At 51.6% G+C, this 17,864-nt stretch overlaps 1 protein-coding gene across 8 annotated transcripts in view; it reads left to right on the top strand.

Annotated features, from left to right (window-relative positions):
- The window catches only part of MSI2 (musashi RNA binding protein 2), a 390,565-nt gene that overhangs the window by 305,304 nt on the left and 67,397 nt on the right, over window positions 1–17,864 (top strand). For all 8 annotated transcript variants that reach the window (XM_087440933.1, XM_087440934.1, XM_004434758.3 and 5 more), the window contains one exon: window positions 6,180–6,262. In XM_087440933.1, coding sequence (XP_087297059.1) covers window positions 6,180–6,262 — 83 coding nt within the window. The remainder of the gene's footprint in view (window positions 1–6,179; window positions 6,263–17,864) is intronic.

The raw sequence follows: 17,864 nt of genomic DNA, 5'->3' as shown, positions 1-17,864 counted from the left end.
AGCCCATGAATACTGCCCCTTCCCCCAGCACTGGGTTATAGCAAGAGAGGGAGGTTGCATGAGTTATAAATATCCTTGCGTACATGTACCTTAAGTTCCTCGTGGAATACTCAGAATAAATTTGACAATCTGGGTTTTTTTGTTCCTCATTTTTTCCCCATTAACCAAGTGTGTTAACTTGCGACTTGCATTGATTTTTGCTGAAGATGCATTAGGCCCTAGCGATCGCCTATTAGTGTTCATTGACCTATATGATAAGAGAAGAAAACCATTTTGAGGCTAGGAGGAGGCTATTCCCATCTTTCCCTCGATGACCTAAAAAAGAATTCTTTGTGAGTTAACTGTCGGATGTTCCTCAGTGACTGTGTTTGGAGCAGGTCATTTTAATTTTGAGGTATCTTCTTTTCAGATTTCTCTTCTCTTCTGTGTGTGTGTGTGTTTTTATAGCTTTGTATTTAGATGAATATTCAATTTTGTTCATTTGAATAAAAGAGGGAAAAAAGGTTTGGCTGTTAAATGCTTATCTCTTAAATAGAGCTTACTTGTTGGTTTTCAATAATAGCTTCATTCAGGAGCGTGCTGTTGAATTGCATTCTTAAATGCTCCCTGTCAACTTCTACCCTATTTATGTCCATTTTCAAATCCCTTTTTGTTTGGGGTCAACCTTCCCGCCACCTCCTTTGTCCCAGTTTTGCTTACGCTTAGAGCCCCTCAAAGGCGCTGCGTGCAGTTAAGGCGGCGACTGATGAGAGGTCGGGCAGGTGTCCTTTTGCTGATGACAAGTGAGAGGGTTCCTTTGGTTAACTAGCCTGTTGTCCCCCAAGTTTTGGCCCTTTCATACCCCCCAGCCCAGTTGTCAGTCCCTAGGGTTCCTCTCCATTCTGAATGGTGGCTTGAGTGACTAAATACTTAAGAGAGGAGTTTTCTGGTCCGGGGTGGCACCTTCTTAGGACCAAGGGAGGTGAAAAAGTGAGCAGGGGGTTGTTCACAGGGGCACCCCAAAGGACCCTGATAGAGTGTGAGCCCAGGTAGACACACTGTGGATTAAAGTCCTTGCCTTGGCAGGGACCAGAGCAGGACAGCCCACCATCTATCCCCCTACTCTCCCCCTCACTCCCCCACACCCAGTCTGCCTGCTTCTTTTAGAGGCCCAGAGAGGTGAAGAGACTCTCTGGGGCACACTGCCCATTATTTGGTCCTTGCCTTTGAGCAAGGATAATTATGTTTCTTTTATCTGGCTGCCATGCCCCAGTTTGATGGGCTTTCATGAGGCTCCATTTCTGATTCTCTGCAGGGCTCTCTTGGAAAAATGGGAGGGAAATAATCAGTCCTTCCTGCCCCTTCCTAGAAAGACTCAGCCTTCCTGAGTCTCGTAGAATCTGTGCAAGTAGCAGATGCTTCAAAAGACTATGATGCCGTGAAAATATTATACTGCATGAAATAAACCAGACTCAAAAGGGCAAATACTATATGATTCCACTTACATGAGGTACCTAGAATAGGCAAATTCATAGAGACAGAAAGTAAAATAGAGGTTCCCGGGGGCTGAGGGAAGGAGGAATGGGGAGTTATTGCTTAATGAGTATAGAGTTTCAGTTTGGGCTGGTGGCAATGTTCCGGAAGTGGATAGTGGTGATGGTTGCACAACATGAATGTATTTAATGCCACTGAATTGTACCCTTAAAAGTGGTAACTTTTATGTTATGTACATTTTACCCAATAAAAAAATTAATTTCCAAAAAGAAAAAGACTTTGCCAAAAAAAGATTTTCTCCACCCACCACCTTGTCCCTCCCAAATTTCTGACCCCGATGTTTTGTCCTTTACTCTTTAATTTATTTTGGGTGTTGTTTACCATGGAGTTACTAATTCATTGTAAATGATAATGCACCTGTGAGATAAAAATGATTATATGTTAGGAATAACGTTTATTGATAACTGTTTCATTGCTTCTTTGCTTTCTCCAAATGGAATAAAGAAATATTTTAGACATGATCAAGTTTGTTTTCTCTGTTTGGGCCAAACAGGGATGTTGAAATGATATAGATCTTTAAAATACTGCAAAGGAACCTTGACATCGCTGAATTGTTATGCATCCAAGGTACATAGGCTTAAAATCCAGGCTCTCTCCTTTGATCAGGAAAATCATTTTTGTGATACTTGAATTTTGAGTCCTGTGGGGTTAGGAAAGGGACCAGGAGGGAGAATATCAGAGTCAGAATTTGAAATGATGCGGTGAGTTCTGCCCCCACCCTTCCCGGTGCAACAATCTGCATCTTGATTGCTATCTCCTAGCTCCGTCACTCACTTCCTGTCTCTGAGCGGTGGCAGAGTGGGAAATTGGGGCAACAGTGAGTCCTGAATGGTGTTGGGCCTGGAGTTCAGACAGCCATGTGCACAGTGGACCAGGAAGGAGGGGGTTGCAGCAGAAAAGCAGCTTCCATGGCAGTGAACTCAGCCCGTGGCCCCCGTGGTGACTGGACTTACCCTAGGGGCTGTTCCAGGATCAAGTACCTGTGCTTAGCAGCAAGGTGGCTTTAAACCAGCTGTCCCCCGGCTCGTGGAGCAGCGCCCTCGACTGGCACTGACTTCATGCTCTTTCCCGATGGCACGGATGGTTTTGACTCATTGGTCCACACTCTCCTGCCTTCTATCCAAGAATTGTGTCCTCGGCCTGGCTGGAGGAGACCCACCTAATGTAGGGGCGGCTGAAACCTATAACCTTGCTGGATTAGTTTCCAGTGGCTGCCATAACAAATTACCACAAATTAGGTGGCTTAAAACAACGGAAGTTTATTCTGTCACATCTCTGGAGGTCAGAAGTCCGAAATCAAGTTGTTGGCAGGGCCACGCTCCTTCCGAAGGCTCTAGGGGACAATCTTTCCTTACCTCCTCCAGCTCCTGGTGGCTCCAGGCATCCTTGGCTTGTGGCTGTGTCACTCCAGTCTCTGCCTCCGTTTTTACGTGGACTTCTCGCCCTCTCTGCCCTCTGTGTCCCAGATCTCCCCCTGCTTTCTAAGAGCACCTGTCTTTGGATTTAGGGCCCACCCTAATTCTTGAGATCCTTAACTTAGTTATATTCGCAGAAGCTTTTTTTCCAAATAAGGTCATATTCATAGGTTCCAGGGGTTAGGACGGGGACTTATCTATTCAACCCATTACACTCAACATAATTAGCATTTGCGGTTCCCCCCAAGAACCCGCCCAACCTGGCTTGTTGAGGGATTCGCGTGTTGCCTGGGTTTGGGTCCGGGCCAGAGGGGGGACCTTCGGGGAAAAATGAGATCTAGAGTGACCCCCAGGCTAGACGTAAGGGTCGTGAGGGAGGGGTGGGGTCTGTACCGGGGAGATGCTCTCCTTGAGTGGGAACCTCTCTTGTGCCTTTTAGGGAGCAGATAGCTTCAGAAGAGGGACGTTGTCTTGTTGATCTCTGCGTCCTCCACAATGCCTAGCACAGGTGGCAGCCAGTCAGTGCAGAAGAAAGGTCCAAATCAGTCTTGAGGGGAGGCAGTGGCGCAGATAGATTAGCAAGATGCTCAGACCCTGGAGGAGTGGAAATGGCTCGTTTAGTCATTCATTCAGCCACCGACCACTCGGCTCTTTCTGTGTGTTAGGGGGCTCTTTGCATCCCGGGGACCCAGAGTGAGTGAGGCCCAGCCCTGCGCTTGTCCTTGAAGCCAGTGTTAGCAGCTTCCCCCATCCTCTGCTGTGCCACCCTTTGGAAGGGCCCTGCATCTTAATCCGTTCTTGAGAGGCCTCCTAGGATCTGGGCTCTAGGAGGTGGGCAGGAAGGAGAGGATCAACCAAAATGATGCAGGTCCTCCTCTGGGTGCCGCAGGGGTCCCTGCCTGGTTGAGAAGTTTAACTGATGGTGTTCAGGCCCCTTTGAAGTGTTTATGGGGAGCCAACACACCAGAGCCCACAGAGAAGTCGCTTGGAGACTGCATCTGGGTGTGGCTGTCGTCCAAGTCTGCACATAATAGATGGAACCAAGAGCCAGAGAGAAGGAACCGCCCAAACAGAGGGAATCCGGGGTTGGGGTTGTGGCTCTCTCTTCAGGGACCTGGTTTAGAGGGGGGTGTATAAATCTGGTGAAGGATACGTTGTTGGACCTCACTTCAAACAAAATGTCGTTGTGTCTGAGGACCCAGCTTCTCCAGGATGATGCTGGGAGAAACTTGCCAACTTTGAGCCTCTACAGCAAATGCTTGTGTCTCCCTGATGGCGTGTCTGACCTTCAGCCTTACGTGTCTATAATGGGCTGGCTGTGTAGACTGGGAACATCAGCCTGGTATCTGGTGTGTGGTGATAAATTCTATATCCTAGTAAAGATCATGATTGCCATGTCTGTGGTGGGCCTAGCCCTCTGTTGTACCGGGGATTGTGTGAGAGCAGGGGGTGGCCTTTTTCATTCCTTTCCGGAGCAATCTTCTAGACCCTGCAGGAGCTGTGACGTAGCAGCTCAGTGTACCAGCTTCCTGTTCTCTGTGTTCCTTAGAAGACGGTGGTGTCGGAGTTGGAGGTCGGAGAAACGGAAGGGACTTAGATTCCCTCTCCACCTTCATTTATAGGGATCCAAAGTAAACACAGAAGCTTGAACAGGGAGCATCTGTATTTTTACTCATTGACAGGAAGAACGAATAATCGTAATATGGAAAGAGCCATCCTGGTTTTCGTGTTCCTGGTTGGTGTGTCCAAGTTCGTGTTCAGCCAGGTTCATATCTCTGGGGAGGAGAGTGTCTTAAGGGTCAGTTCAAGCTGCTGTTACAAAGTACAATAGGCTGGGGCTTATAAACAACAGAACTTTGTATCTCACAGTTTGGGAGGCTGAAAGTACACCATCAGGGTGCCAGCGTGGTTGGGTTTTTGAAGGAACTCATCCTGGGTTATGAACAGCCGTCTTCTCATTGTATCCTCACGTGACAGAGAGAGAAAAAGCGTGCTCCGTTGTGTCTTTCCAGAAGGGCATTACTACCAATGAGGCCTCTACCCTCATGATCTAAATGCCTTCCAAAGGCCCCACCTCCTAAAACCATCACATTGGGAGTTAGGATTTCAACATATGAATTTGGGGGGGACACAAACATTTGGTCCGTAGCAGAGAGCCTTGCAAATCCAGATTCGGGTTGTGACCCAAGGTGTGAGATCCAGCGTCCAGTCTCACTACCTTAATTTGCAGGTGCAAAGCTCGAGCCTCGGAGAGGGGAAGGGGCTTCCTGGGAGGACACATAAGTTCGATGCAGAGTCAGAGCTGGAACCCAGGTCTGCTGCCTCCCTGTGGGGGTGTCTGCACCCACTGCATCTGCTCCCTCGTGGTGTTAGTACTGACATTGCAGCCGCGTTTCATCCGCGGTGGAGTCCCGTCCTGTGAGTGGGTCCATGTGTTAAGGCAGTGCTTACCGAGTGGGGTCACAGATGGGGCAGCCTGCTGGAAACCCTTTCGGGGGCCGGAGGAGAAGAAAGAGAGAGGCGGGAGGGTAGCGAGAGGAACTCAGGATGCTGAGCAGCGGTCGCCTGCCAAAATTCTTCAGTGCATCTTGTCTAGCGAAGCCAGTCTCCAGCCGAGTAAACACAGTGCGTAGCTGACGGGGCTGACAGCAGGCATCAAACAGTCTTAAACGGCCCCAAATCCGCAGCGCTTTTGAAGCAGCGGTGGAAAAAGGATGCCTGTGCAGAACAGAGGCCCGAAACTTTTAATAGTTTCTTCCAGGCCTCAGGATGTCCTGATGAGGTATTAGAGGAAGTAATTCAGGAAGAAAAGGACAAATAACCGCCTCCGTCTGGAGGCCGACCCGAGGGCTGGCCATTCCAGTTCGGAAAGGGCAAGCTGGCCCCACCGTGCTCCCCACCGCTCTGGGGAGCCCACCCGCCTGCCTCGCACAGGGAGCCCAGGGCTCTGACCCTCATAAATAACAGACGAGTAAATTTCTTGTTTGCTTCGGGGCAGATGTAAACCACACGTGTGGGTGAAATCATCGACTTTTCCTCACTGTTGGAAGGGTGCTCCGCACAAATGAGAAACCACTTCCTCAGCCTGAAGGCCCTTCCTGGGAATCCGTCCTCCCATCCTCAGACCAGGAGCCGGTGGCCACTGCAGAACATCAGAGAAAAACATGTGGGCCAGCCAGAACCGAACTCATCCCGCCTCTCTCTGTTTTTTTTTTTTCCTTTTTCCTTTAGGGTTTGGCTTTGTCACTTTTGAGAATGAAGACGTTGTGGAGAAAGTCTGTGAGATTCATTTCCATGAAATCAATAATAAAATGGTAAGTGTGTAGGGGTCGCGCTGAAAGGCGATGCCCCCCCCTTGCTCCGTATACACACCTTTGTCTTGTAGACCCCGCCATCATGCTAGAAGGTGGGCAGGGTGGACGTGGGGACTAGACTCAGGGTTCAGCCTTATGAATGGCAAGAGTTGACAGACTTTCTCAGTCAAGGGCCAAATGGTAAATATTTTCAGCTTTGTAGGCCGTACAACTGACTGTTGCAAGTACTCAGCTTTGCTGTTGTAATGCAAAAGCATCCACAGACTATGTATATGAATAAGCAGGGCTGTGTTTCAATAAAGCTCTGTTTACGGACACTGAAATTGAAATCTCATGTAATTTTCACGTGTCGCAAAATATTTTACTTATACCATTTTAAAGTGTAAAAACCCTTCCTAACTCTTGGGCTGTACAAAAGCCAGCAGGGGGACCAGATCTGGCCTGTGGGATACAGTTTGCCAACCCTGGGCTTAGGATATGTGTTTCCTGTTCGGCTTGGCTTACTGAGAGGGTATATCCTGGATAGGAAGTTTACCTCCCAAATTATTTCTCTCTTTGGGCCCTGCTGGGTAATTAACATTCTCCCCTTCCAATCAACTAGATGGTTTTACCCTCATAATCACCTGCTTCCGTCTCCCTTTAGCTCTTGAAAGCTCCTTTTCCTAGCAGGGCACCCTCAATAGAGAGGGACGTTGGATCATTAGAAGTTTGGGGAGCCAGGTAGGCCTCCCAGAGAAATGGCCACCAGAGGGCACCATACCATGTGCAGAAGGTGCCCACTGGCTGGCTTGAAGTCTCAAACTCTTAAATTGAGTAGGTGGGTGAGAAACCCCTTACTTGTTGGTTCCAGAAACATGGGTGCTCAGCAGGTGTTTCTGGAGCCGTCAGCAGGTCCTCCGGAGCCAAAACATTTTGATTGGCCCCAGAGCCTCCAGCCCCAAGAGAAGAGGGAGGGCAAATTTGTGTTTCAAGCACAGCTGTAACTTTGATATTTTCTTCCTTTAGTCAAAACATTCCTTGCTTCTGAAACATGCATACAGATACACATTGTATATTGGTCTGATACGCGTTCACTGACTTTAAATTCAATAATAGAGCTTTTAGTGTGGATAAGATCAAAGCAATCTGCTTAGCATGTGGTGCTACGGGCCTGATTCAATATTTGACTTGCTAATTTTTTCCCAGGGCACTAAAATAATGTTGTTCGTATTGTTCCTAGCCATCATATGCATCCGAAATGAAAATCTGTTTCTTTGCTTACTGTAGATTGGAGGTGTCAGCTCAGTCGTTACAATGGTACCAGGGAGATAAGTGTGTAATAATAACACAGGTCCCCTCATAGGCTTTCTCCACTCCCCAAAGTCGGTGCCTTCCAGTTGGTACTTCTCTCTTTCGGTAGGTTACTACTTGTTGTTTTTAAAGCTAGACAGACAGGGGGCTTAAAAGGAAACCTGCGTCCAGCATGATGCCTTGTGTATCCTAGCTAGGCATGTTATTGACGGACTCTGCTGAGGGCCTCCTGGGCAGCCGGGAGTGGAAGAGGCAGCCGAGAGTGCTGGCAGACACTGTTTCTGTCCTGCGGGGACTTAACGGTTCATCGGGAAGGCCCCGTGTAGACTGGTAAGAGACCACGCTGTGTGCTGCCTCAAATGCATATGTGAGACCCTCCACTATTGACTGGCTTTAAAATGAGCCTGAGACACAAGTGGGGAAGGGGCTTTATTCTCACTGTTCCAGTGGGGAAACTGAGGCCCCGGGGATTTGCCCCAGGGCTACTCAGGTAGTGAAGGAGCCTAGGACTTGAGCTTCTTGGCTGCCAGATGAACTATACAGACATTTGTTTGAGCTTAGGGGTGGGAGTGTGTGATCAGTTCAGCCCCAGAAAGATAACCTATGGGCTGGTCTGAAGCCAGAGAGGTTTGTAACCGTTGTCCCTAGTCAGTTCACATTTGTCACCTTCTTTTCCACCCAAGTGGAGGCTGACTATGGCAGGTGCAAGTAACTCTGTTCGTAGTGTGAGGGTTTCTGTTTTCTTTTGAATCTGAGGATGGTACTTGTTCTTTAAGAGAATAAGTGAAAGTGAAAGTAGACCAGAGGCAGGGGTGGGGGCTGAGTGGTAGGGTCACAGACTGGCTTTAGAGGCGTCACTGCAGGTGCCCAGCCCAGCCCTACCAGGTAGGAGCCCTAAGGGGGAGTTTAGAGGTCCTGGGAGAGGGCATTGGTGGGTCCCCCAGCCTCACGAAGCTCCAGTGTAACGGGGCCTGTGATGACCGCCTCGTGGGGTTGCTGGGCCTGGGGACATACCACGCGCAAAGGCTGAGCATGGAGCTGAGCAGCGTCGGGCGCCGTAAACATTAGCTCCATTTCATCGTCATTGAAAGGACTTCTCCAGCAGCTTCCCTCCTCAGAAGAAGGGCATTGGTAGAGGAGCCTGAATCCTGAACTGCTGTGGATTCTGTGATACTGGTTTCTACTTCTGAGGCCCAAAGAAAAGGAAATGAATTTAAACTGTGCTATGGACAGAATTCAAATGAGAGATTGGAAGGACTCGGAGAACTCAGAGACTGCCAAGCAGAAACATGGGCGGTTGTTAGAATGTCTGTAGGAGTGTTTGGTAAACGGAACTGTGCTGCGAAGCTGTAAAGACCCGTCTCCTGGAACCTTTGCAGTCTCTCTGTGAATTCAGCAGGAACAGATAGCTGCTTGCCCCCAAATGTGCCTGGAGCTACTGTTATCTCATATTCACAGATAGGAAAGTTCTCACGCTGAGTAGTCACAAAGACAGGACTTGAATCCAGGTCTTCTCATCCCTGATCCAGTACTCCTGTGCCTGCACACAGTAGGCCCTGTGTGAATTATTGTGGAATGAATTAAGGGTTAGATGAGGGACCACGTAACAGTGAGGCACATCATAATTCCCAAAGCCACTTCCCATCTAATTTGGTTGGTGAATCTCCTGGGCATTTTAAAAAATGAGGGCCCTTCTCTGCCATCTGGGAGAGCCAGCCACTGACCCGAGTGCTCTGCCTGCAGAGGAGCCAGATAGCTGCTCCCGTCGGAAGGCTGGGATCCCAGGAATTTTGCCCCCTCTCCATACAGACTCCACCTTAAGGAGGTCACCTCCAAAGTGATGGTGGCAGGAGGTTGGCCAACAAGAGCCCCCATGGCACCCTCCCACACAGAGATCCCACGAGTAGCTAACGTTGTTGAGTGCTAACTACATACTCTGCTGAGCACTTGCTTTATGCATCTCTTCTCATTTGATTATTACACACATACTGGGGTAGGTGCTACTTATTATCCCCATTTTACAGATCAGCAAGGTGAGGCCAAGAGAGAAGTTAAGCACCTTGTCCCGGGCCACATGTCAGCGAGTGGCTGTACCAGATTTCAAGCCCAGAAAGCTGAAGTCCAGAGCTCATGTTTGTACTCAGGAGGCTATTCCCCCTCTCCAGGCTGAAAAGGACTTGAAAGGTCTAGCTGGGCTACAGCCTTCCAAGGCCACTGACCGCCCCCTCCCAGTGAGCTGTGTTGTGGCCCATGTGGTTCCATGTTCCCCTAACAGAAGGGCAGAGGATACGGGCAGATTCCTGGCTGCTGGAAGGGCCAGCTTGGGCATCAGTGGTCCTGTATGAATTATTACAACAGATCTCCAGGCCTCTTCCCCCACTGCCCAGAGGCAGGTAAGCGAGGGGCACGGGGGCCAGCTGGCCGCCACCTGAGCTCAGAGCCCAACCCGCGAGAGCCGAGACCCAGCCCCTTCCTCCGTCCTCACCCGGGTCAGAGTGAAGCCCAGACGTGGCTCCTTATCAGTAAACACACACATGCACACGCGGAGACGCCTGGTGACCCTCCCGAGAGGGCTCCTCTCTGGCCACTCTGTGAGCCCCAGCTTGGGTGCAGCTAATAAGCCCTCCCACTGCGGGCCCCTGATTGAAGCAGCCCGAGCAGCAGGGACACTCACTTGATTAGTCACCACCATGGCCTCCCAGCGAGTGAGGCAGCCGCAAGGAGGGAGGTGGGAACTGATGGAGACCTGCTCTGGGCTTCCTCGGAGGCCTGGCTCAGTCCCCACCCCAGATGGAGTCGGACGGAGAGGCACCGCCAGCCTCACCGGGTGAGAGTTTGGGGTGTGGTTGGAAAGGTGCCTGGGCCAGGGCACCGTGGGCAGGACACCTTTTCCCACACCTGATTCACAGAAGGATATTGGTGTTTACTAGGCACTGCAACAGCGCTTTACACGCACGCGGTCATTGTCCTGTTTTACAGAGGGGACGCTGGAGCTTGGAGTGGTGAAGGGACTTCCACAGTCCACAGTTCTAAGTGGCAGAGCTGGGATTTGAAGCTGTGTTCTTCTGGCTCCAACCCTGCTGCCAAATTAGGCAGACCTCATCATTGAAAATCTGGATTGATTTGACTGCTGAATATTTGCTTTATACAAGGGTTACTACAGGATTCCTTTATATAGTCCTTTTCCTTGTTCCTTTAAGGTGATCTGATTTATGAAAATTGCTAAGCAGCTTGCAAGCTTATTAGGAATGCAGAGTCTTGGGCCCCACCCCAGACCTGCTGCATCAGAATCTGCGTTTTGACAAATCCCCCAGTGATGTATGTGCTCGTTAACGTCTGAGACGCCCCGGCAGGGCGGGGGTCGCTGCTAATGAGAGAGAATTCGGGAGTTGTGGGTCATAAATCGTCCATCCGGTGTCAGAAGGGAGGGACCCAGGAGTGAGAGAACTGAGGTCCTAAGAGCGTGGAGCCAGATGAGCCGGCCTGGCATGGGATCCCCAGGCCAGTCTGGTGCTCTCGGCACCACCCCACACTCCCTTTGTGGTCAGCGACCAGATCTCCTCCCCGAGGAAGCTTTCAGTACCAGGGCCTCTCCCCACTCCCACGCTGGTATGCCCTTTCCCTTTGAGCCAGGTCTTAGAGCATCCATTGCAGATGTGTGAGGCGCATGCACTGGGGTGAAGGGCTGGATCATCCTGGTGACGTGTGCATGTCCTTGTCCCCAAGTCGAGACCTGCTGGGTCATTTAGAGGTACGCAGGGCTTTGGGACACGTGGACCTGAGCCTGAATCCTGGATCCACCGCTGGTTATCCTGTGACCAGGCGAGTAGCCCACCTGTCTGCACCTGTTGCTTCCTCTGTGCGCTGGAAAGGAGGGTGACCACTGCCCTTTGCAGCTTATAGGAAGCCCTGGTTCAGTTCCCGGCCCTGGGAGTCTTGGCCTGCTCGGCTGTGGGGTATGTAATCAGTAACCGTAAAGGAATCAGCCCTCCTGAAAACCCCCTTGGTAACTGCAAGTTTCCTCCATTTGGCCTAAGCCAGGGGCCAATAAACCTTTTGTAAAGGGCCCGATATTAAATTTTGTAGTCTTTGAGGGCAGTATGGTCTGTGTTACAACTACTCAACTCTGCCGTCGTAGTGCAGAGAGCAGCCACTAACGATATGTAAATGAGCGGGCGTGGCTGTGTTCAAATAAAATCTTATTTACAAAAACAGGCGGCAGCTGGGTTTGGCCTTCGGGCCATAGTTTCCAACTCCTGGCCTAAATTAATGTAGCTCAGAGCAGGCTCAGCCTGCCTATCTCACAGGGCCCTAGAAAAGGCTCTTAGCCAAGTGGCCACCCAGGGTCACTACTGAGTCAGCATTTTACTAGTCAGTGGCGGGGTGTGTGTGGAGGGGTGCCCCAAACATGCTGGGGTTTGGAATACCAGCCTGTGGCCAGTATCAGCGCCTTCATTCTCAGGGGGTGCCCCAAGCACTGAGCAGGTGGGGAGTGAAGGAATGGTCAGACTGGGGTGCTGTCAGCCCAAGAGTGTGCCACAAACCCCTCACTGCTGAGTGCCCCACAGTGCAGCCACTCATTGCTACCCCTTATGACCTTGGGCAAGTTGCTTAGCTTCTGTGCTTCGGCTCCCCACCTCTGTAAGACAGGTAATAATGGCACCTACCTCTGAGACGGCAAGGAGTTCGGACTGGTGCAGGGTTTTTACCAGGCCAGAGCGTGCTCTATCCAAGTGATTGGGTCTTTTTACTGTTATCATCATCATCACTATCATTATTCTTAGAATCATTTTATTGAACAAATATGTAATCATAAGATAAGGTGGTCCTGGACAGATTACAAGTCAGTAAAATGCAGGTGTGCAAACCTGGGCAGGACTGGGACCCGAGACTCCCGGGCAGGGAGGGGGGTGTGTGAGGTGAGCACTCTCAATGCTCTGACCGGGAGGCAGTCCTAAAGGGGAGGACAGGGGCACATCCTGCAGAGCAGAAGGGCCCACAGATGTGATTTTCTAGGTCCCAGGGAAGTTGACTCAGGCTCTTCAGCCGAATCATCCTTGGGGGAGGTTCTGAAAACCTCACTCCTAGGAGCAAAGCCTGGTGAGATCTCAGCCTGCCACCTTGCGCCCAGGACGCACTTGGGGGATTAACTCCCAGAATGGGGGCTTTTGGGTGGGAGTGGGCAGGAGAACCAGAGAGCAGGAGAGTCCCAGGTTGGCCTCTCTGAGTCGGGGCTGCGGTGCTGGGCCAGGCAGTCCACGGAGGCCCCAGGCTTAGGGTCAGCATGGGGCGCTGCCAGGCAGGGTGCCCCAGTGACTGGGCACACATCCCCTCCCTCAGGCGGCTCCTCAGCCCAGAGACTGAGAGCTTGGTCAGGAACCAGCCCGAGAGTGGGGGGTGGTAATGTGGGCGGAATTAACTAGGCTTCTGTGTTCACCGTCCTATTTGTAGCTTCCTTCTCACTCGTAAGCTAATTTTAGCCATCCATTCTGCTTCTGTTACCATTTATAAAATGAGAATGTCAACTGCAATATTAAACAAGCAGGATGAAGGCAAAAAAGGAAATGCCAGAGAGGCACTTAATAAATGAATCTCGTGTTTACGTGGGAGAGGGCCTGCGTGTCCCCCCATTGCGCATGCACACATGCCGTCTGCGTACCGCTCCATTAGTGAGAGCAGAGCTGGGTGAGGTGGGGTGGGGGTGGAGGGAAGGCTGGTTGGTTGGGTGGTAAATGTTGCTCTTCAGGCAGAAGTAATTTGGCCTGCAGGGAGCTGGCCTCCCACTTGCCCGGAGTTCTGGCTCTTTGACCTTCATCTGTCTTCCGGTGAGGTCACTGCAGGGGGTCCAGGTAGGGCCAGGCGTCCTTCTCAGTAGCTAGGCGACCAGCCCCTCTGGGCTTTTCCATGCATGCTGCGTCTGCACCCCCTACACAGCACCCACGGGGTGTGGAGTCGGGACGGGGCGTGGAGACCACCGGAAGAGGCTGCTCCCCTTCTCTGGAGCCTGTTCTTCCTTTAACTTCCCTCAGCTGCTCTGCCCACTTCCTAGGGAGGTGCAAGCTAATGCTCAAGCCGAACCTTCATTTTCTTCTCTTTTAAATAGAGACGTTAAATTGGCCTCATACAGTGTCTCTGGCAAAGCACCCGCCCCCTCCCCCCAGCTGGGGTGAGCACCCAGCCTTGTGGCAGAATTTGGGCACCTGCTGGAGGCTGAGGTTTCTTTTCACCTTGAAATGCTCTTGCAGGTTCCCAGAAATACGAAGAACAGCTGCTGCTGCCACCATCAGCTCTCTCCCCGAATACTGTGGCCTGTGAGAGTGCCTCTGTGCACCTTGCTGACGGAAGCAGAAATATGGGGCCCTACCTGGCCGCAGCTGGGGGAGGTTAGGGAGAAAGTCACGGCATGCATGCTGCGCGTGGTGGCCACGTTCTCTCTTCCTCTCTGCTCTCTGGTCTTTGGGATTTATGTCAGCATAGGTGCAAACTGGCTTTATCACCTTCAAAGGTGCTCACCTAGGCTCCATGCGGAGGAGAGTGAGGTGTGACCCAGCCACCTTCATCCAGCACGGGCGCTTACAGGATTTGCTCATCTAATTTATTAGCTCACTGCAGCCCTCTGGGGTAGGCGCTGTTGTTACTGTCTTACAGATGAGAAAATCAGGCACAGAAAAGTCTGGCAACTGATCCCAGCGCGGAGCTGGCAAGTGGAGCTGCGATTTAAAGCTAGGAGCCATAGCCTCTAGGCTAAACTGCTGTGGGCCCGACAAGGCCCCACCCTTGGATCGGGATGTGGTGGGAGGCCACAGTCACTGGGGGGCGTGTCTCAGTGTTGGGGACCAGCTCCTCTCCACTCCTTGCCTGGACTCTGAGCACCTCCAAGGGAGAGCCTCATCTCATTGAATTTATCTCTGTGTCCACACCCAGCCCCTGCCTGCTAAATAGGAGATGCTAATAGTATTGGTTTATGACCTCCTTTCCTCTGCCATCACTGATTTTAATAAAACACTGAGCAGGGGAAACAGTGGATGAAATTAATTCCGGAAGTGGTGAGGAAATAAATTCTGGAACTAGGATCAGGGATGGCTTTGGAAGGAATAGCATCTAAACGGGCCTTGAAGACTGGATAGAGGATGTTAGGGAAGGTCTGTGAGGGCAGGACCTGGGTGGCCAGAGGCCCAGAGGTGGGGACAGGTTTTGAAGTGGGAGGACCTAGGATTGAATCCTGCCTGTGTCGTTACCTGGCTCTGTGACCTTGGACACATCATTCCTTGGAGCCTCCGTTTCCTTTTCTGTTGTAACTATGGGGTGTAACAGGCCAACTCACAGAGGAAGTGAGTCATCAATTAATTAGGGTGTTGAGAACAGTGGGCGCATGCTCTGAGGACTCCTGTGTGCCCGGCCCCGAGCTCTGTATGCATTTCGTGTATGTGTCGTGTGTGTATATATACATATATATATATATATATATATATATATATATATTACACATTATATAACATACGTACAGATACACACGTGGGCACGCACAAAGATGTCGAGACCGTGCCTGGCATAGGGGAGCGCTCGATAAACATGACATTCCTTCCTCCCTGGAGTAATTCTGCTGACTGGGGAGACGGGAGTCAAGATTGTACATCCTGCGGAACCCTCAGTGCTTCTCGAAAATGGGTCTGGGCCGCTTGTAGCGAGTACGTGTCCTCTGAAGGTAGGTGTTTCTGCCGGCTGCCGTCACCTGCCTAAGCTGGCATCTCCATGTCGGTTTGCACAGTAACCATTCTTCCACAGACTCCATGGCGTGGAGGGGAGGTTGTCCTGCATCTGTGAGGACCTTTTTGCAATAGAACAAGACGAGTTATCCTGTATAAGTGGGGTCTTCTGGTTCTTGGCCACACACTGTTCCCTGTCTGGAAGCTCGTCCCCGATTGAGATGTCTGGGGAAGGGAGGAGGGCAGGACAGAACGTAGAACTCCCGTCTGCTCACTTCCTGTTATCGACAGTGAGTTTGCAGAGGGCAGAAGGGCTGGCGCTGGCAAGGGGTGGTGGGTATGGCAGGACAGCCAGGCACCCTCCCTGCTGGAGTCAAGGGTCAGATCTTCCCAGTGCAGCTGCCAGGATTTCTGGGATGTGGCCACTGCCCCTGCCCCTGATGGTGTCTCAGGCCGTGCCCTCACCCAGCCATGCATTCATGTTGGTCATGAATCCGTCCTGCCTCTGGCCCTGGATAAGGGGAGCCTGGGTGATGGAACTGGATGGAATGGGAACCCTGAAGCGGAAGCCAGAACCAAGAACAGGTGACTTGACTCTCTGAAGGTCACTCAGAGAGGGGTACCCGGCAGGTCCATCTCATGCACGAGCTCCACACAGAGGAGAACTGTGGGTCCTGCCTCCCTCTGCTGGCCCTCTCCACCTCTCCTGAGTGGGTGTTGACTGCGTGTCACCCTGTACCTTGTTACTCCATCTTCAGCTCTCACTGAACAGCTGTCTCGAGCAGGGCCGGCTTCCTGGGTGTGACCTGAGCAGCTGCACAGGCCCTGCGCTCAGAAGGGCCCTCACTGGTTTAACGCTCTGCTGCCCCCGTCTTGGAACTCATTTAGTAATGGTTGAACAAAGGGCCCCTCGTCTTCATTGTGCAGTGGCCCGAACATTCTCTAGCATGTTCTGTAGCCACTGTGCTCTTGAGACTGACTCCAGGCACGATGCTGTGGGCAGGATAGTAGAGACTTGATTCCTCCCCCGAGGAGCTCACCTTGTGTTTGTCTTCCTTGCTCTGCATGTTCCTGGAGGGCAGGTCTGAATCTTGGTTACAAACCTGCCAGAGCCCATGAAGGGCCCTGCCCTCCTAGAATCTCCAGAAAGGCTTGTGACTGGCAGAGAGGGCAAGAGAGAACAGTGGGCAGGAGGAGGAAGGGCTATAGCCACAAGACGGCACAGGCTGTGCGAGGAGCTGTGTATGGTGTCTGGGGTGCAGCTCACCCCTTCTACTTACTGGAGAGGTCTGGGTAGCTGCTGGGCTCTAGAAGGGCCCCTGAATCTTTGCACTTGAGTGTCGTCTCCCCTGCCCTTCGTCTTCCTGGAAGGCACTCAGAGCCTAACGGCCAGAGGAGATGGTCAACTTGGGGCTTCAGAGAGGCAATGTTGGCCTGGAATCCACCGGAACCTGGCAGAGGAGGAGCTGATCTTGGGCAAGACTAGGTCAGGCCTCTCTGTCTTCCAGGAAGCTCCACAGAAGGATGGTGCCCACCATAGAAGCTACAGGTCATCCCCCGCTGAGCACTTGCCTGTCCAGAGAGGCCTGCCCCTCTGTCCCCTCCCTCCCCTTCCAGTCAGGCAGTCTAGGTTGATCTCTCTGAGCAGTGGTGGGCTTGATCCTTTGAAATAGGCTCCTCTCCCCCTGGAGGAATAAGTTGTTTCTAACATGCCTGTTTGGGGTGAGAAGTGGAGCCGCAAACACTGGCTTCTTGAGGCCCCACAGAGTTTCCTTGTGCTGGGTGGTAGATCAAGGCCACAGGCGGGGGGCTTGGGTGTCTCCAGACCGAGGTCTCCCGGCTCCCCTCCCAGCCCAGGGCACGTGCTGACTGGGGCCATTTGTGTAGAGGCCAGGGGAAAACAAAAGCCTTTTCACTTCCCAGACCTTGGCGTCCTCCTCAGACTGCTAGCCTCTTCCAAAAGGTGCCCGGCAGGCAGCTTCCCTCAGCAAGGGCTGCGGGCCAGCTGGGCAAGGGCAGCCACTCAGAGTAGCTGCAAGGAAGCAGCCCCAGTGCCTTCTCCACAGCGCCTTCTCTGCAGCACCTTCTCCAGAAGCCAACGCCCAGTGTGCCCCCTCAGGAGAGGGTGTGGCATGGGACCCTCTCCCCTATTCTGGGCCACAGCATCAGATGGACCTGGGTTCAAACCCAGCCCTGCCACAGATAGACCTATTCTGCAGCCACAGGCAAGGTGTCTGACGTCCATGGGCCTCAGCCTCCTGTTCTGTAAGATGGGTATATAGCTAAAAAGGACATCACTGGGTCCACTGACAACTAGGAATATGGACGGTAGGTTAGGTAAAAGAATTTTGTAAATGTGAGATGTCTTGAGGTTGCTGACTATTCTGTGGTTATGTAAGAAAATGTCTTTATGTTTAGGAAATGTATACCATAATGTATGCAACTTACCCTCAAACAGTTCAGGAAAAAAATACATAGACGTAGAGAGTGTGCAAATGATAAAGCAGAGTGACACGATGTTAACAGTTGGTGAATCTGGGTAAAGGGTGTACAGGTGTTCTTCGTGCTATCCTTGGACTTCTCTGTAAGTTTGAAATTAGTTCTTG

The sequence above is a fragment of the Ceratotherium simum genome, chromosome 16 (assembly GCF_057802395.1).
Source record: "Ceratotherium simum simum isolate JZ-2026a chromosome 16, ASM5780239v1, whole genome shotgun sequence".
In the NCBI taxonomy this organism is placed as follows: Eukaryota; Metazoa; Chordata; class Mammalia; order Perissodactyla; family Rhinocerotidae; genus Ceratotherium; species Ceratotherium simum.
The sequence above is the reverse complement of the archived record's forward strand: the minus strand, read 5'-3'. Positions and strand labels throughout refer to the sequence as shown.